The sequence below is a fragment of the Loxodonta africana genome, chromosome 15 (assembly GCF_030014295.1).
Source record: "Loxodonta africana isolate mLoxAfr1 chromosome 15, mLoxAfr1.hap2, whole genome shotgun sequence".
Taxonomy (NCBI): Eukaryota; Metazoa; Chordata; class Mammalia; order Proboscidea; family Elephantidae; genus Loxodonta; species Loxodonta africana.
Genome location: NC_087356.1, coordinates 78,017,976 through 78,030,972, shown reverse-complemented (window position 1 = coordinate 78,030,972; position 12,997 = coordinate 78,017,976). Strand labels below are relative to the sequence as shown.

The window sequence follows — 12,997 nt, the reverse complement described above, 5'->3', positions numbered from 1 at the left end:
TTGCAAGAGTCGGGGCTTAGAGAGACGTGGCTGCCTTGGTGCTGCGTTTTATCCAGGAAAGACTGAGATAGGCTGGTGGTGACCCTCCAGTATGGCATAGAAAAAGAAAAATCTCCCTTTTGAAGAGGATTTTCAGGCAATCAATAATTCGATTGTGAATCGACTCAAAGTTTTACATAGTCCGTTTGTATGACAGCAGTAGACTTTTGAATACATAAATACAGATTATTTAGCAAGTGTGTGCAGTAGCAGTTTGTTGTATAACAATATCTAAAGCATCTATATCTTGTTCTGTGTGGCAGTAGCATTAAAGATAACAAAGATAATCTGATAGAAGTGCACACCTGATAAGTAGAGACATTTGATGTGTTAAATCGGTACTGAGTCGTATCTTTATAATCACATCCATTAAACAGAAGTTATTAGAACAAAGTTAGCTGTTAAAACGCAGTAGTAGCATATGCACTTATATGTAGAGATTTTTATATGGTTCTGATGTTAACATTTCATTTGTGGTAAAACAAATTTTTTTTTGTTTTTGTTTTTTAAACTTATCTCTTTAAGTTCTGATTTAGTGAAAACATTTGTTAGGGCAGGGTATTAAATACTTTTTAGTGAGATTTTTGTTTATTTTTAATTTGGATGAGTTATATATTTTATCCAGAGTAGCTTATGCAATGCAGGAAATGATATATTTGCTTTTCTAACATTTTCTTTCTTTTGTGGGTGGATGCTTACAGCAGTGTACAAGTTCTTACACTTTTGTTATTTGTTGAAATCTCTGTCATCCTGAAAAAGTAAAGTTGTTATTGTTTGTTTATGCCCTGAGTTATTAGGAATGATTCATTTAAGATAAAAAGCTCTAAAATATATTGTTAAATTTTTTTCCTTTTTTTTAAATTGTACTTTAGATGAAAGTTTACAGAGCAAACTAGCTTCTTATTAAACAATTAACGTACACATTGTTTTATGACCTTGGCTGCCAACCCCATGACATGCCAACACTCCCCCCTTCTCTACCTTCGGTTCCCCATTACCAGCTTTCCTGTCCCCTCCTGCCTTCTCATCCTTGCCCCTGGGCTGGTTTGTCTATTTAGTCTGATTTTGTTTTATGGGCCTGTCTAATCTTTGGCTGAAGGGTAAACCTCAGGAGTGACTTCATTACTGAGCTAGAAGGGTGTCCAGGGGCCACATTCTCGAGATTTCTCCAGTCTCTGTCAGACCAGTAAGACTGGTCTTTTTTGTGTGTGGGGGTTAGAATTTTGTTCTACATTTTTCTCCAGCTCTGTCCAGGACCCTCTGCTGTGATCCCGGTTAGAACAGTTGGTGGTGGTAGCTGGGCACCATCTAGTTGTGCTGGACTCAGCCTGGCAGAAACTGTGGTCCATTAGTCCTTTGGGCTAATCTTTGCCTTGTGTGTTTTGGTTTTTATGGTTAAATTTTTTAGCTTATTTACTCTGCAACATCTATAGGAAAGGAAGGCATATGCATGAACCCAGTGAATATAACAGTCTTTCTTCCATTATGTTTGCATCTTTCTTACAATGTTAAAGCAAAAACGATTTATCTGAAACCCTCTTAGAACAAAGATGGCAGTATCCCAGAGTATTTTAATATTGTCAACAGTGTGCTCCTTCCCCTCTTCTTCCCTAGTTCTATGTATCTTTGAATAATACTGGCCTACTACCCTTTCTAAATGTATTTTAATGCTATTATTAATTAGGCACCTTGCATTGGTGAGTTTAAAAGAAAAATAATTTTATTTGTTTGTTTAATTACTGTGCTTCTCATCATTTGCAGGCGAAACCTAACCAAACTGTCCCTGATCTTCAGCCACATGCTGGCAGAACTCAAAGGAATCTTTCCAAGTGGACTTTTTCAAGGGGACACATTTCGGATTACTAAAGCAGATGCTGCTGAATTTTGGAGGAAAGCTTTTGGGGAAAAGTAAGTCTCAAAGTAATAAATTCGAGCTATGAAAAGCTAAAGCTTATGTTATGGGTTTTTTTGTTTAGTCTTTACTAATATTTAAAATGTGGGAAAGCATAGAGAAAAATAATGAACACGTGTGTACCCACACCTCCCAGCTTTGGTAGATATTAACATTATTTTGCCCTAGTTTTTCTTTTTTTTTTAAAGAAATAAAGCTTTACAGATTCAGTTGAAACCCATGCTCCTTAATTAAATACATTATCTCTCCATCCATTCTGTTAATGGATGTTTATATTTTAAGTTATTTATTATCACAAACAATGCTTCAGTGAACAATATTATATTTGTTTTCTTGTGCTCACGCCCACTCCTTACTTACATACCTAGGAGTGGAATTGTTGAGTTTCACATCTTCTGCTTTGCTAAATATTGCCTGATTGCTTTCCAAAGTGGTTGTACCAGTTTATATTCCTGTAAGTAGAATGGCAGTGGCTCCACAATTTGGCTGACATTGATAGTATGACTTGGTATCATATTTTGCTTTATCGTCCCTGGTGTCAAGGGAAGGTAAGCATCTTTTCATATTTATGATTAATCAGTATCCTTATTCTGACTTGCCTGTTTCTATTCTTTATCCATTTTCCTATTGAGTTGTTTGTGTTTTTCTTATTGTAGGAGATTTTTCACATATTCTGGATACTAATTCTTTGTTAGTAACATACTTTACACATATTTTCTCCCGGTCTATGCATTTTCTTTCCACTTTGTTATGTTGTCTTTTAGTATATAGGAGTTTAAAACTATTTAAACAGGTTTATGAGCCAAGCTTTTGTTTTTAAGTATAAATGAAAATATTCTTGTATATTTTTAAAAATTTTGGGTCAGAGAACTGAAAACCACCCATTGCTGTGGGATTGACTCCAACTCATAGTGACCCTATAGGACACAGTAGAACTGCCCCATATGGTTTCCAAGGTGTGCCTGATGGATTTGAACTGCCGGCCTCTTGGTTAGCAGCCATAGCTCTTAACCACTATGCCAGCAGGGTTTCCTAGAACTGAAAAGGTAGAAGGCAATAAAACTTTTCAGTTGGATATACAGATGCTGACCTAAATCTCTCTCTAAAGGCCTTCTTTATTTAAAAAAAAAAAAAAAATTCAAATTTTATTGTGCTTTAGGTGAAAGTTTACAGCTCAAGTTAGTTTCTCATTCAAAATTTATGTACTTATTGTTTTGTGACATTGGTTGCAGTCCCCACAATGTGACAACACTCTTCCCCTTTCCACCCCAAATTCACCTTGTCCATTTGTCCAGTTTTCCTTTCCTGCCTTGCCTTCTTGTCTTGCCTTTGGGCAGGAGCTGCCCATTTGGTCTTGTATATTTGATTGAACTAAGAAACATACTCCTCGTGTGTGTTGTTTGTTTGTTTTATAGGCCTGTCTAATCTTTGTCTGAAAAGTGGGCTTTGGGAGTGGTTTTAGCTCTGAGTTAGCAGAGTGTCTAGGGGGTGTAGTCTTGGGGGGTCCTCCAGTCTCTGTCAGACCAGTAAGTCTTGTCTTTTTTTGTGAATTTGAATTTGAATTTTGTTTTACATTCTTCTCCCATTCTGTCTGGGATTTTCTGTTGTGATCCCTGTCAGAGCGGTCAGTGGTGGTAGCTCGGCACCATCTAGTTCTTTTGGGTTCAGGCTGGTGGAGGCTGTGGTTCATGTGATCCCTTAGCCCTTTGAACAAATATTTTCCTTGTGTCTTTGGTTTTCTTCCTTCTCCTTTGCTCTAGGTGGGATAAGAACAATAGACGTATCTTAGATGGCCACTCACAAGCTTTGAAGACCCCAGACACTACTCATCAAAGTAGGATGTAGAATATTTTCTTTATGAACTAAGTTATGCCATTTGACCTAGATGTCTCCCAGAAAAATTTTTTTTATTTAAAAAGTTATAAATATTCCATAAAATATGGAATAATTTGTAGATTTTACAACCTAGTTGAAGAGAGTGGGGATGTGTTTGATTTTATTCCTTTCACTTAATAACTATGATAGAAAGGACTTTAAGACGTCGCTTGATCTGGCTTATCTTTAGGCAGGCAAATACATAAATTTTCCAAGGGAAGTGAGATTGGTGTTTATTTTAAAGATCTCAAGAAATAGAAATTCCACAATATCTCTTAGTGGCCTTACCCGGAGGTTGTGTTCTTTTTTTTTTTTTTTTACGTTAAATAATTTCTTGCTCATCTCCGTCAGAACTCTGTTCTTCCTGTACCTTAAGCCTATTTCTTACTGTTTGGTCCTTGATAGGGAGCTCTGGTGGCACAGTGGCTTAAGAGCTTGGCTGCTAACCAAAAGGTCAGCAATTCGAATTCACCAGCTGCTCCTGCGTCTACTCTGCCCTATAGGGTTGCTATGAGTCGGAATTCACTCGATGGCTATGGGTTTTTGTTTTGTTTTGTTTTGAATCCTTGATAGTGTTAAGTTCCTCAAAAAATACAGAACATTTTGTACTGTTTTAAAAAAGTTAGTTTAAATACAACTTAGTAAAGATCTGGCAACTGGATACATTTCTTAGATAAAAAGGACTATCTCATCTCTCTTTCCGTGCCTCTCTAGTAGAACAAATGTCTGCAGGAAGATGAGACAGGATTAATTTGAGACATTCCGCCTAAGAAGAGTAAAAAAAGACTTCTCTGTTATTTAGTCATTAGAAAGTTAGGAAATACAGCCCTTACTCCCTCCTTTCTCATCCTAACCTAAAATGTAGCTCAGCTTCTTTAAGAGAATTGATATTGAGAGCTTTCTTTTCCTTGATTATTGCAATGCCTGGAATAGTCTGTCTTATCTCACTCTGTGCCTTCTCTCTCACCCACCCCCACTTCCACCCCAGGACGATAGTCCCTTGGAAGAGCTTTCGACAGGCCCTACATGAAGTACATCCTATCAGTTCTGGGCTGGAGGCCATGGCTCTGAAATCCACTATTGATCTAACCTGCAATGACTATATTTCGGTGTTTGAATTTGACATCTTTACACGACTCTTTCAGGTAGGATGCTAAAGAATTGGCTAAACTGGTTTCTACTACTTTTCTGAAGATAGTTTTTAAAAAAAATAACATTTGGGGTTTTTGCCTATTGTAAGAGTATCTTTTATTCATTTTAGAAACTACAAGTAGAAAAAAAAATAGATTAAAACTACCCTGTGTATTATATGTATGATATGTATGTGCTTTGTAAAAATAATATCTATAAATCTGCATTCTTCCCTCACATTCATAGTCCTTCTTTGTTATTCTTTTATATCATTTTAATGGTTGTAGAATGTCAAGAAAATGGCTGTAGCATAATATATTTAATAATTATATAAAATAATATATTTAATTAATTCTCTGTTATTGGACATTTTATGTATGTTTCCAATATTTTTCTCCTGTTGCACTGAAATTCTTTTTTTGTGTTGTTTTTATTGTTTTATTTATATGTATAGCTCCTTGGAAACTCTATGGGGCAGTTCTACTCCATCCTATAGGATCGCTATGAGTCAGAATCAACTCGAGGGCACTGGGTTTGGGTTATATATATGTATATATATATGTATATATATATACACACACACACACACACATTTGCCAGGTCACCATTTTTCAGGTATACAATTTAGTGACATCAATTATATTAATCATGTTGTGCAACCATCACTTGTAATCATTGCCAGATTTCCCATCACCATAACTAACTGTATTGAAATTCTTGATTTAATATTGAGATGTATTGATACTTAAAAAAAAAAAAAAAAGTCACTTCTTCTTCTAAAGTTAACGCTTTCTTCAGTGTGTACAGGCCAACTTGCATAAACATTTATTTGGAACTTATTAGTTGCACATGTAGGCCCTGTCCTGGTTTTCTTTTTATTCATTGTCGTTTAACCTCACTGCTATGGGTCAGGGCTGCTTTCAGTTTTCCTGACTTTCGTACAATTAAGTTTCTCCCCCGTAAGTATATATTTTTTTGTTCTTAGTTTTTCAGAGTTCTTATATCCCAAACATGTTCATTTCCCCCCAGAATGACAATGTAATTGAGACTTTGTTACAATAAATTGACAGCTTATAATTGAGAATTGTGGTTATTTTTCCTTCATTGCTCTGAGGGTCGTTATATATCTTGAGTAGAATAGTCTGTGATCGACCTCTTGTTTCCTTAGCCCTGGTCCTCTTTGCTCAGGAACTGGAACAGTCTTGCTGTAACTCATCCTGGTTATATGGCTTTCTTGACATATGATGAAGTGAAAGCTCGACTCCAGAAATTCATTCACAAACCTGGCAGGTCAGTGCCCATAAAGCAAAGAGGTTTATTCTCCTGAATTTTGTTCTCTGGTGACTTCTGCTGAAAGAGAGGAAACAGGATCTTTTATTAGTTCCCCAGTGGCCAAAATTCTGCAATAGGATTGATGTCTGTTTATCAGAGGACTTGACTAATCAGATCCTGTGATTTCATAAATGCTTTCAGGCCACTTAAGAATTGGGTTTATGGATCGTTTGCTTTTGGTCTGGAGCCATTAAAGAAACTATTTTTGATGTTCCTTTTGATTTTGACTTTTCACCCTAATACCAGCATATATATTAAAGCTTTTGTTTATCTTTGTTCTCAGTTACATTTTCCGGCTGAGCTGTACTCGTCTGGGTCAGTGGGCTATTGGTTATGTCACTGCTGATGGGAACATTCTCCAGACAATCCCTCACAATAAACCTCTCTTCCAAGCACTGATTGATGGCTTTAGGGAAGGCTTGTGAGTAACTACTATTTACACTCTGCTAGAGAGTAGGGACTTGGGGGCTGTAAAATTTCATCTCTAATGACGTTATTCCTGGTTTCTTCTACAGGTTATATTGATTGACCTTCAGTTTCTATAGGACTTCTGTTTTAATTTAATAGGGATTCCTTGAGTGAAATTATTTTTCTTAAGTCTATGGCAGATTTAAAAATTTTCCAGTTGGCAAAAAATTTTACAAATTATTTAACTAGCTAGTGTTGGAGTGATCAGATACCCCTGATGACAGGAGGCCTCAGTGGTCTTCGTCTACCTTCATCTTAACTTCATTTTTGTTTGGCAGCATGTCTTCAGGCTTTGGGCTTTTGTAGCCTGTTCTGATATTGATGAGTAAGTTCTCATTTATTCCAGAATTGCTGTTCCTTTGAGAATTCGAATCAATTAGCAGTTGGTAAGCACTAAAAATACTCACAGTTGACCAGATATCAGAAAACGAGCTTGTTTTAAAGTGGTTAGGAAAATCCATTTTGGTTATGTGTAAGCCTCCACAGTACCGTTGGAGCTGAAAGAGCTGCTGCCCCAAATGTTAGAGCAGTTTGCTGCGAGAATGTCCCTGGTAGGTGACCTCAGTGGCTTAATTTGCTCCTTGTTACATTTCTTTTAAAGTGATGTCTCTCAATTTGCTAAATCTGTAAACAAGGATATTTCAGGTCTTTGATCAAAAAGCAAATGCAGTTTAAATTAAGAATTTATACCGTGTGACCGTCCATAGATTAAAATAGGTGTTGGCAAACGAGTGTGGCAAATTTGCAGCTAAGAATGGGTTTTACCAAGTGCTGTTTAAAAAAATAAGGAGCGCTGGTGGTACAACAGGTTAAGGGCTACTAAACAAAAAGTGGGTGGTTCGAACCCGCTCAGCGACTCTGTGGGAGAAAGACCTGGCGATCTAGTCTGATAAAGGCCACAGCCTTAAACCCCGTGGGAGCAGTTCTACTCTGTCACACGGGGTCGCCGCGCGTCGGGATCACCTCAGCAGTGCATACGAACAGTAACAGCAATTTTTAAAAAGGAATAAAAAATAACCAAAGAAGAATATGTGGTAGAGATCTTATATGGCCTCAGAGCCTAAGATATTTACTATGTGGCTTATTACTGAAAAAGAAAACCCTGTGGCATTGTGCCCTGGAGAAGGAATATCAGCATTTGGGGACTATATTCTTAGGACTGCTCTGTGTTGGGTTTGTTTCTTTGTTTTTTAAGTATTAGTGAGATTTATCTTTGTAGTTATACAAAATTGTCCTTTTAAAATGAGGTATTCCTCGATGTCGATTGTCTTTGTTAACAAGCACTGATAAATTAGCTTTAATAAAGCCCTAAGATTGGGTCCTCTTTTTACAGCTATTTGTTTCCTGATGGACGAAATCAGAATCCTGACTTGACAGGCTTATGTGAACCAACTCCCCAAGACCACATCAAAGTGACCCAGGTGAATTTTATTTTACATTATAGCTATATCACTAAATCCATCAGAAGAAGGAGTCAAGCTTTCTGTACACTTTATAGAGCTGACACTACAATTGTATTAATTATTGGAACACTTTAATTTAAAACCATTGACTAGGTTGACGAACTTGTGTGCTTCCAAACTGTATAATGTGTGGTTTGTCTTTAAACCATGCAGGATCATGACTAGATGCCTTCTAGTTTAATGGGAAAATATTGACCACTGTTTTGATATTTTATATAAGCAAAATTTCTGTTGACAGTAACGGTCTTGGATTTTCTTGATTTTTAGCATTTATGATTGCATTCACTCAACAAACATTTGCAATAAGGTGAGCAATCTCTTAATTTTTTTTTAATCAAAGGAACAATATGAATTATACTGTGAGATGGGCTCCACATTCCAACTGTGTAAAATCTGTGCTGAAAATGACAAGGATGTAAAGATTGAGCCCTGTGGCCACCTCATGTGTACATCCTGTCTTACATCCTGGCAGGTATGGATCCAAACCATGTGTTTTCTTAGCTTTGTAATCACTCTAAAGAATTGGGTATTATTATCCTTTATAGATAAAAAGGGTGGCCTGGTTGGTGGATAGATTTTAAAACTTTTTCATCTCTAAGAAATGTATTTCCTAGTAGACAAAATTTTTAAGTACTTCCAGGTGGCTCTGTTACTATCTCCTTCTTCCTCTGCAGGAATCAGAAGGCCAGGGCTGTCCTTTCTGCCGATGTGAAATTAAAGGTACTGAGCCCATCGTAGTAGATCCGTTTGATCCAAGAGGAAGTGGCAGCCTGTTGAGGCAAGGAGCAGAGGGAGCTGCCTCTCCAAATTATGATGACGATGATGATGAAAGAGCCGATGATTCTCTCTTCATCATGAAGGAGTTGGCTGGTGCTAAGGTAAGACTGCAATTGAAGAAACTGGCAGAATCCATTCTAAGTTGCATTCTAAAACAGTAGAGCACTTAATGACATCCGAACTACAAGGAGTAATAACAGCTAATATTATTGAGCCTTTGCTGTGTGACAGATACCATGCTAAGCGCTTTGCTTATTTTAACTCATAATCTTCACAGCAACCCTGTGAGTAGGTGCTATTATTATCCTTGCTTAACAGATGAACAAACCAACACAGAGAAGTTAAGGAATTTCCTGAAAATCGTTCTGGTTTCAGAGCCCATACTTTTAACTCTCTGCCTAGAACTGGGGCTTTACTCAGACAGCTTGGTGGAGAAAATGAAAGGGCATAAAAGAATTGGACCCTGTTTTGCTACTGTGATTAGAATATGTTTTTCTTGCCCTTTTTTCGAAGTGGAGTCTTGGAATTAGAAAGATAGATTGGGGGAAAAAAAGGAGGCACTGTTAATAACCACCTAAATGGTAGCTAAAGTGATTAGAGGGAGGTAGGAGCCACCATGTGGAAAGTAAACAAACTAGAAGGCCTTAGGAAAGATAGGAAAGACAAAGGTAGGATGCAGTCACATTCTGTTACATCAGAGGATGGGACGAAACAGAGATTTATTCATAAAATGCTAGAATTAAGGCAGTCCTTAAAGCTTTTCGTAAGTGCAAGACAAATGAAAGGCTCTAATATGCTATAGATTCTATAGTTGAAATGTTTTATAAATTCATGTGACATATTTCCTTGTTACAAAAGAAGCTTTTTTTTTATATCAGCAATTGACTGCTTGGCACATAGTCGGTGCTTGATCAAATAGATGGCTTTTATCTCTTTAATGGTTGTAGTCAGCTTGTCTCCTCTCCATCTCCAGTGCCACTGCCCCACTGCAGGCTCTCATCACCTGTTCTGCCGCTGGTGATTGAGCTCTAGCACAAATGTAGCCGCCTCATTCTTTTGCCTCACGCTCTTCGATGGCTTCTTGTTATCTAATGGGTTATGTCCATTCTCCTTTGTCCTGATACTCCTCTCCACTTTGTGTTTTTTTGATCTGGCAATGCTAAACCATTTAGAATTCCTCCCTGCTTTGGCTGGTAGCTTCTGTGTAATTTAGCTCAGTCTTCATCTCCTAGGAAACTTTTTCTGGGAAAAAAAAAAAAAAATTTTTTTTTTTTACCCTCTTTACCCCACCCCCGACTCACACATCTAATTTAGGTTTGGCCAGGTGTTTGTGGGACCCTGTGAATTGTATGTCATAGGACCCTGTTACCTTGTCATATTTTATTAACAGTATTTCCCATTAGAATTTCCTACAAGGCAAGAACCATGTCTTATTTGTAATTAGCTACTCAAATTTGGGCTTATAGTAGTTACTTTTGATGTGTGACTGCAATTGAAAACACTTGCAAACAGGGTTTGATAAATTTATGGATGCTGTCAGTAAGACATCATGATACATCCCTATATTGTTGTTGTTGTTAGGTGCCGTCGAGTCGGTTCCTACTCATAGCGACCTTATGCACAACAGAATGAAACACTGCCCAGTCCTGCGCCATCTTTACAATCGTTGTTATGCTTGAGCTCATTGCTGCAGCCACTGTGTCAGTCCACCTTGTTGAGGGTCTTCTTCTTTTCCGCTGACCCTGTACTCTGCCAAGCATGATGTCCTTTTCCAGGGACTGATCCCTCCTGACAACATGTCCAAAGTATTTAAGACACAGCCTCCCCATCCTTGCCTCTAAGGAGCATTCTGGCTGTACGTCCCTATATTAGTATTCTATTATTGCCATGACGAATTACCACAAATTTAGCAGCTTAAACACAAATTTATTATCTTTTCAGTTCTGTGGGTTAAATGTCCAATACTGGGCTAAAAGCTAGGTGCTGGCAGGTCTATATTTCTTTCTGGAGGCTTTAGTGTAATTTCTATTTCCTTGCGCATTTGGGTTTTGGCAGAATTTAGTTCTTTGCAGTTGTAAGATTGAGATCCTTTTTTCTTTTTTGGTTGTCAGCATTAATGTGGCTTATGGACTTCTTTCCTTCTTCCAGCTTATCTCTCTGAGGTTTTCTGTCTTTTAAGGACTCATAAGATTAGATTGGGCCAACCAGATAATAATCCAGGATAGCCTCCTCATCTCAAGAGCCGTACCCTTAGTCACATCAGCAAAGGTTTTCTTTTCTTTTTTTGCCATATGAGTAACGTATTCACAAATTCTGGGGACTGGGGCTTGAACATCTTTTGGGGGCCATTATTCTGCCTACGACAGTTCATGTTATGGGATGCTCTGCGGAATGAGCTCAATTTGTATACTTCAATGGGACGCTGTCTAACATGTTGTTTAAAAGCAACTTGTAGTGTAGTATATATAGTATGATCTCGTTTCTATAGAAGAAATTTTAATTGTAAAAAAGTTTTAATATATGCATAAGAGAAAAAATTAGATGACTACGCACCAAATTATTCATGATTAATTCTGAGGATAGAAGTTCATAAGATTTTAACTTTTGTAAGTCATTCATATGTGGAATATTGGAATTATTTACAAATAACACATACTGCTTTATGCAAGGCCTATATTGATCTAGGTAAGTAGCTGTTCTGAGTGCCATAAGAGACAAGAAGTTTAAGACAGGGCCATCAAAGAAGCAGTAGCTTTTTTGGGGAAAAGAATATCTATGCAGCTGAAACACTATTCAACACAAGGCAGACAGTGTACACTATTCTAAAATACCGTATTTTACACAAATAACATGTACCTTCTGTGTATGTTAGCCAGCCATACCCTCTCCCCACGAAGTATTTTCTTAAGTGCCACCATGCCAATTTTTTTACATGTTGCTGTAAAAAATAATTAGCATAGCACACATATGAAAGCACCTTGAGGTGGGAGGGTGCAGCTGGCAAACAAACATAGAAGGTGCACGTTATTTGTGTAAAAATACAGTTTTGGCTACACATACTTTTTGTGTGTGCCTTAAGTGAAAGTTTACAGTTCAAGTCAGTTTCTCATACAAAAAGTTACACACATTGCTGTATGACGCGAGTTGCTCTCCCTACAATGTGACAGCACACTCCTTCTCTCCACCCTGTATTTCCCGTGTCCATTCATCCATCTCCTGTCCCCCTCTGCCTTCTCATCTCACGTCTCGACGGGAGCTCCCCACAGAGTCTCATGTGTCTACTTGAGCTAAGAAGCACACTCCTCACCAGTATCATTTTAAGTCTTACAGTCCAGTTTAATCTTTGTCTGAAGAGTTGGCTTTGGGAATGGTTTTAGTCCTGGGCTAACAGAGAGCCCAGGGACCATGACCTCTGGGGTCCCTCCAGTCTCAGTGAGACCATTAAGTCTGGTCTTTTTACTAGAATTTGAGGTCTGCATCCCACTTTTCTCCTGCTCCATCAGGGATTCTCTGTTGTGTTCCTTGTAAGGGCCGTAATTGGTGGTAGCCAGGCACCATCTAGTTCTGCCAGTCTCAGGCTGATGGAATCTCTGGTTTATGTGGCCCTTTCTGTCTCTTGGGCTCATATTTTCCTTGTGTTTCTGGTATTCTTCATTCTCCTTTGCTCCAGGTAGGTTTAGACCAATTAGTGTATCTTAGATGGCTGTTTGCTAGCATTTAAGACTTCAAACACCATTCACCAACGTGGGATGCAGAACGTTTTCCTAATACACTTTGTTATACCAATTGACCTAGATGTCCCCTGAAACCATGGTCCCTAGACTCCCACCCCTGCTACTGTGTCCCTTGAAATGTTCGGTTGTATTCAGGAAGCTTCTTAGCTTTTGGTTTAGTCCAGTTGTGCTGACTTCCCTATATTGTTTGGCTGCACGCTCTTTAAATGCTATAAAAGTTCAGAGGAAAGAAGAAAATGAACACGTTATTCCCCTGGCGGGGATGT

General features: G+C 38.0%; 1 protein-coding gene across 6 annotated transcripts in view; it reads left to right on the top strand.

Moving 5' to 3' along the window:
* Positions 1 to 12,997, top strand: part of CBL (Cbl proto-oncogene) — a 101,814-nt gene that overhangs the window by 55,679 nt on the left and 33,138 nt on the right. For all 6 annotated transcript variants that reach the window (XM_003418189.4, XM_064268952.1, XM_064268950.1 and 3 more), the window contains 7 exons: positions 1,801 to 1,947; positions 4,815 to 4,971; positions 6,126 to 6,247; positions 6,573 to 6,710; positions 8,091 to 8,178; positions 8,561 to 8,692; positions 8,895 to 9,098. In XM_003418189.4, the coding sequence (XP_003418237.1) occupies positions 1,801 to 1,947; positions 4,815 to 4,971; positions 6,126 to 6,247; positions 6,573 to 6,710; positions 8,091 to 8,178; positions 8,561 to 8,692; positions 8,895 to 9,098 (988 nt within the window). The remainder of the gene's footprint in view (positions 1 to 1,800; positions 1,948 to 4,814; positions 4,972 to 6,125; positions 6,248 to 6,572; positions 6,711 to 8,090; positions 8,179 to 8,560; positions 8,693 to 8,894; positions 9,099 to 12,997) is intronic.